At 38.0% G+C, this 6,308-nt stretch overlaps 1 protein-coding gene across 1 annotated transcript; it reads right to left on the bottom strand.

The window, feature by feature from the left end:
• Positions 1 to 212: 212 nt before the first annotated feature.
• LOC121382383 (insulin-like growth factor-binding protein 3) lies at positions 213 to 5,993 on the bottom strand. Its single transcript, XM_041511971.1, has 2 exons — positions 5,321 to 5,993; positions 213 to 1,244 (listed from the first exon to the last, which is right to left on the bottom strand). The coding sequence occupies exons 1-2, from the start codon at positions 5,655 to 5,657 to the stop codon at positions 1,222 to 1,224; spliced, it is 360 nt and encodes a 119-aa protein (XP_041367905.1). The 5' UTR covers positions 5,658 to 5,993; the 3' UTR covers positions 213 to 1,221.
• Between the last annotated feature and the right edge of the window lie 315 nt (positions 5,994 to 6,308).

Genomic DNA, 6,308 nt, shown 5'->3' with positions numbered 1-6,308 from the left:
AAAGTTATGGATTATCTGTCCAACATGAAATCATGGGACAAAAGTCTAATAAGTTTCGATAATGGTGCAACTTACTATTACATTTGAAACGTAGAATAACCATCTAATATGTGTGAAATAATGGAATAAATATCCAAAACATATGAAATAATGGAATAACTAATGTGTGAATAATTGAATATTTATTTTGCCTGAAATAATAAAATAATGGATCCTTATTTTATCTGAAATAATAAACTAACTGTCCAATATATTCGAAAACAACAACAATTTTCTATCTAACATTGGTAAAATAATGGATTGTCTAATATCTGTGAAATAGTTGAGTAACCGTTCATATGACTGAAATAATTTAATATCCGTTTCAACGTGTCTGAAATAATGGCTTGCCTGTCCAATTTGTGTGAAATAATGGCTTATCTGTCTAATAAGTGCAAAATAATGGCTTACCTGTCTAATATGTGTGAACTAATGGAGTAAGTGTCTAATATGTGTTAAATAATGGCTTTCCTGTCTAATATGTGTGAAATAATGGAGTAATTGTCTAATATGTGTTAAATAATGGCTTTCCTGTCTAATATGTGTTAAATAATGGAGTAATTGTCTACTATGTGTTAAATAATAACTTACCTGTCTAATATGTGTTAAAAATTGGATTTCCTGTCTAATATGTGTTAAATAATGGCTTACCCGTCTAATTTATGTCAACTAATGGCTTACCTGTCTAATATGTGTGAAATAATGGCTTACCTGTCTAATAAGTGTGAAATAATGGCTTACCTGTCTAATATGTGTGAAATAATGGCGTATCTGTCTAATATGTGTTAAATAATGGAGTAATTGTCTAATATGTGTTAAATACTGGCTTACCTGTCTAATATGTGTGAAATAATGGCATACTTGTCTAATACATGTGAAACAATGAAGTAATTGTCTGATATGAGAGAGATAATGAATTAACTATTTTAACATGACTAAATTAATGGCGTACATGTATGCGTGAAATAATGAAGTAACTGTCTAATATGCGTGAAATAATGAAGACAATGTCCAGAATGTCTCAAATAAATACGAAACTGTCCAATATGTCTCCAATAAATTGGGTAGCTGTTAAATGACTATGTTGCTGTCTATTTGCTGGATTGCCAGAGGATTCTTTCTTCGATCACCACGGTGGCGCGGCGTTGTCGTAGCACCCACTCTGTTGTGAATCGTCTGTGATTACTTTTCGTAAAACATCTTGACTGAAAGAAGAAAAGAGGATAGTAGTCGCCATCACTTCCAAATAGACATTTAAAAAAAAAGTTAAGTTAAAGTTTGTTTTGTTTAGCGACACCACTAGAGCACATTGTTTTAATCATCGGCTATTGGATGTAAAACATTTGGTAATTTTAACACATAATCTTAGAGAGGAAACCCGCTATATTTTTTCATTAATAGCAAATGATCTTTTGTATGCAGCAGTCCACAGACAGGATAGCACATATCACGGCCTCTGATATACCAGTCGCGGTGCACTGGCTGGAACAAGAAATAACCCAATGGGTCTACCGACGGGGATCGATCCTAGACCGACCGCGCATCAAGCAAGCGCTTTACCACTGGGCTACCTCCTGCCCCTTTCCCCATTTTAGAAAATACATTTGGGGGCTCAGTTGAAGAAAGGTCTTGATGTTATAGTTACAACTTCCCTAAACAGTGGAATAATTAACAATTTACCCATGACAACATATCTTGTGTTTGTTGTTTGTTTGTTTGTTTGTTGTTGTTGTTTTTGGGGGGTTTTTGCCCATAATATTGTATAAGATTTCAATGTAAACTTAGTCCCTTGCTTGAAATAGAGAGTGCATGTTGGTTACTATTAATTTTACAACTAGTTGTTTCAAAACATATCTGACGAGTTTCTAAACAAGAATGATACACATTTTCTATCTTAATGCTAATGCAAACTACTCTTTCCTGTCTATCAATACCTCTATTCCTGTCGAATTCTACATTTGGCTTATGAGCAGATATTCCAAGTTTTACTCTTTCTTTTAAATGTTGATTACCTATTCTATTTCGAAGGTGCAAACCTGAATTATAAATTTTTTCAATATCTTGGCCAGAATGAAAACCACACATTTCATCCCCGTTTAAAACAACATTTAGTCGTCTTTTCCAACTAAAATATTTAAGACGCTTCCTTCACAGAGCAATCCGTTTCAGATTAACTTGTACGTCATAGAGCAAACATTTTTCGGTCGTGTTTATTTCATTGGCCTAGCAGCAGCTAGTGGTATATGTTTAATTGGAAACGACATGTGTGTTATTGTGTGAGATCACAAATAACGTCTGCTGCAGCTATCACCGACGGTTGTGTAAAAATATAGCACTCCATCCTTTGTGACTCACACGGGATAGAAGACGTACACCCGAGGGGGTGCAAATGGTCAACCTGGGAAGAAGTTTGCCAAGTCCCAGGGTTGAAATTTCCACCCCCTCTGGTGTACGTTTTCCTATCACACATGACATCATATGACTAATATTTTTCTCTCCTGCATTCGGTAAATAAACTATTATTTTACACGAAAAGACAAAGGTGGCTAAAAAAGAGTAATTTTTGTATTTGACCATTTAATCATAAATAAACCATATACAATTGAACACAACAAATGAACAAAATAACATTTATAAACAGATTGTAAACAAGTACCACTGTCAAAGTGTTGTTTTGTAACCTCACATCACTGGCGTAGCCAGCATTTTATATTAGGACCCATATTTAGGGTGGCATGGGGGCAATCCATAATGTGTGTGTGTGTGTGTGTGTGTGTGTGTGTGTGTGTGTGTGTGTGTGTGTGTGTGTGTGTGTGTGTGTGTGTGTGAGTGTGTTATGTTATACAATTTAATAGAGTTTTTAAAAAAACAAGTCTGATTAGGTAGCATGGTCTATTGGTCGGAAACATTTTACAATGGTTGTAAGATCAGGACTGTCCATTTAAGCGTAACCATGTGGAATACATGGTTCTTACACACCTGTTAGTCATTGGTTATTTTTAATAACATACATGTTTACACACGTACGTGTCTTAACAATTTCAAGACATACGACTGGCTGCTCCTAGTTGATGACCAGGGCCCCGTTCCACGAAGCGATCTTAGCCCTAAGATCACATTAAGTGCATATGTTAGCTGTGCAGTTACGGTGATCTTAGGGCTAAGATCACTTCGTGGAACGGGGCCCTGGTCACCAATGCCATACGTCCAATAAAAATATCGCTTACACTGACGTATAGTTAATTTGGCAATCATGCGTCTGTGACGCGTACGGCAGCTAGAAGGGCAACGGGTTGTAAATATATTTTAGTCTGTTGGGCGGGACGAAGCCCAGTGGTAAAGTGGTCGGTCTGGGATCGATCCCCATCGGTGGGCCCATTGGGCTATTTCTCGTTCCAGCCAGTGCACCACGACTGGTATATAAAAGGCCGTGGTATGTACTACCCTGTCTGTGGGATGGTACATATAAAAGATCCCTTGCTACTAATCGAAAAAGAGTAATAAATACATTTCCTTCCTTCATCTTTTAGTCGATAAAGCTGTTAAAATTTGCTTAAAACCTGGCTTTTGAGGATATGTAAGAAATAGAATAATACATTCGTTTATCGTTTATACCATTTATCATTGTTTAAAAACGTATCAAACTCGCTTTCGCTTGTTAGATACATTTTAAAACAACTCGTGAGAAAAATGGTATCTAGCGGCCACTCATGTATTATTCTCTGTATCCCACGTGGCTTTCTCACAGGAGCTACTTCAATCTTGTAAGTCCAAGGATAGAAGAAACAGTAATTTTCATTTACTTTATTCCCAAGTATATTCCCAAGCCCGAATTAACCAAAAGTGCCCGAATCTGGATTAAAACGTTTATTCATATTAGCATTACTGCCAAACAGCTATATATAGGGTTGCAAACCAATCGCCACGCTTTTTCCATGGCTTACAACTAATATTGTAGGTAGAATAATGAAAATACATGGTGAAAAGTGTTCAGGTCAGCTAATTTTGCCCGAATTTCTACCTCCACCCACCTCCTGCCCCTACCCACCTCCTGTCTCGTACGCTTATGTTCCAGCTAGACGGACATCTGTACGCTTATGATCATAACTGTACAAATGTGTTTAACTCTTGAACGACAGAGTGCGTTGCTTTAATTTTTTCATTTTTAATATTTTTTTATTTTATTTTGGGGGGGGGGGTCGTTATTTTATTTCGGCTGTGTGCGCGTGCGTGCGTGCGTGCGTGCGTGCGTGTGTGTGTGTGTATGTGTGTGTGTGTGCGCGTGTGTGTTTTATGCAGTGCAATCTTTTCAAAGAAAATTAATTTTAGGTATAAAATGGATCAAACCGAACCCCTTTTAAAAAATGCTGTTAAAATGTTCGTATTAAAAATGTCATGGATTGCTGACTTTACGACCATCGACGGTGGAGGGACTGAGCCACGAGTTTACCACGACTGGTATATCAAAGGCCGTGGTATGTGGTATTCTGTGTGTTGGATGATGTTTATAACAGATCCCTTGCTACTAATGAACAACGTATAGAGGGTTTCCTCTAGAGTTACCAAATGTTGGACATCATAACTGTATGGCTAACATTTGGTAATTGTGACACGTACTCTTCAAAGGAAACACGCTACTTTTTCCATTAGCAGTAAGAGCTCTTTTATTTCCCACAGACAGGACAGTACACACCACGGACTTTGATATCCCAGTCGTGGAGCACTGGTTGGGAAGGGGAAAACTCAATTGGAGAATGGTTCACCTAGGGGATTCAATCCTATCCTTAGCAGCTGGTCATTACATTACATTCTGTTAAATAGCTAGTGTGCAAGCCATATTTATTGGGGGGAAGGGGCATTCACTCCACTTACCCACCCCGTTATTTTTGGGTACGTACGTCACTGGTTTGACTAGAATAACATATTTGAACCATTACTGTATATGATCATGAACCAACTATTAAAATCTCCCAACCCCCCCCCCCCCCTAAAAACACAAAACCGAAAAATACCAACCCCCCAAAAAACAAAAAAAACAAAAACAAAATAAAATATGAAATCGACTAACTTAGTTATGTTGTAGGAAACACAGCTTTCATTGTCTCGAAACCCTCTCCACAAAAAACAAAAGCAAAAACAAAACAAAACCAAAACAAAACAAAACATGAAATCGACTTAGTTATGCTGTAGGAAACACATCTTGCATTGCGTCGAAAACCCTCCCCACGAAAACCAAATGCAAAAACAAAAAGAAAACAAAACATGAAATCGACTAACTTACTTTTGCTGAAGGAAACGCATTTTGCATTGCCTCGGAGAAGCGCCAACAAGGGTTGCGTGGCGTGCGGATCCGGCAGACACTGGAACCCCATGCCACAGCGTCCCCGCGTCAGTCCGCACAGCTGTCCATCAAGGCGCGCACACACGGGACAGCAGCCACAGATACCTGTCTCCAGAACAAGTTCACACTGATTCTGGGGAAACTTACAGTTTCGGAAGTCGCACGGGATGCAGTTGAAAAGCTCTTGTAAATATTTTCTGTTGGAACCAAATCCGTCCACGTTTGAGCACGTAACAAGCAATGCGACCAAAACACATAGTTTCATTGGTGATGCCATTATTTCAAATTATCTAATTCCTTCCTTTCTTTCTTTTTTGTCAAGCTAAAATTATTTCTCAGTTAGTTTTATTGTTAAATTAATAACTGAAGTGTCAAAGTAGACTTCTGCTCCGATGGTCTTTAAAGAGAAAGAATCTTTCAGCACAAACTGATTTCACATTCCCCTTCAGACGATTAATCTACCAGTTCCCTCACGCTTCCTGAGACTGGTCATTTGCTTTCTGTCACGGAGACGTACCTGCAGACACCTACCAATAAGCGTGGATAGATCAGTCTTTTGTTCTGGATGTGTCTTGCTATACCGTTGTCAAGGTCTATTACACGGTAGGAGGTGCTGGTATACTCCGGAATCGATAATCTTTGAGGCTCGTTTACAAATCTAATACATTTACTCTCGCTCTTCTCTCGATCTCATTAGCGACTTGACTTTCTTTCTAAATTTCGACATGTATGAAGATTGAATTCTTATCTTCTTTGTTTGTGTATGTGTCTGTTTAACTTACGCTAAACAGACAGTTTGTTTTGTTTAACGACACCACTGGAGCACACTGATTAATTAATCATCGATGTCAAACATTTGGTAATCCTGATTCGTAGTCATCAGAGGAAACCCTCTACATTTTTCCTAATGCTGCAAGGGATCTTTTAT

Source organism: Gigantopelta aegis, chromosome 9 (genome assembly GCF_016097555.1).
Source record: "Gigantopelta aegis isolate Gae_Host chromosome 9, Gae_host_genome, whole genome shotgun sequence".
NCBI classification, from domain to species: Eukaryota; Metazoa; Mollusca; class Gastropoda; order Neomphalida; family Peltospiridae; genus Gigantopelta; species Gigantopelta aegis.
The sequence above is the reverse complement of the archived record's forward strand: the minus strand, read 5'-3'. Positions and strand labels throughout refer to the sequence as shown.

What these genes read in the sequence shown, in the direction of transcription:
- LOC121382383 (XM_041511971.1), bottom strand. Translation starts at nt 5,657, where the DNA reads ATGGCATCACCAATGAAACTATGTGTTTTGGTCGCATTGCTTGTTACG. An exon ending in ATGCGTTTCCTTCAGCAAAA is followed by an intron (nt 1,245 to 5,320) that starts GTAAGTTAGTCG and finishes TTCTTCTTTCAG; the next exon opens with TCAAGATGTTTTACGAAAAG.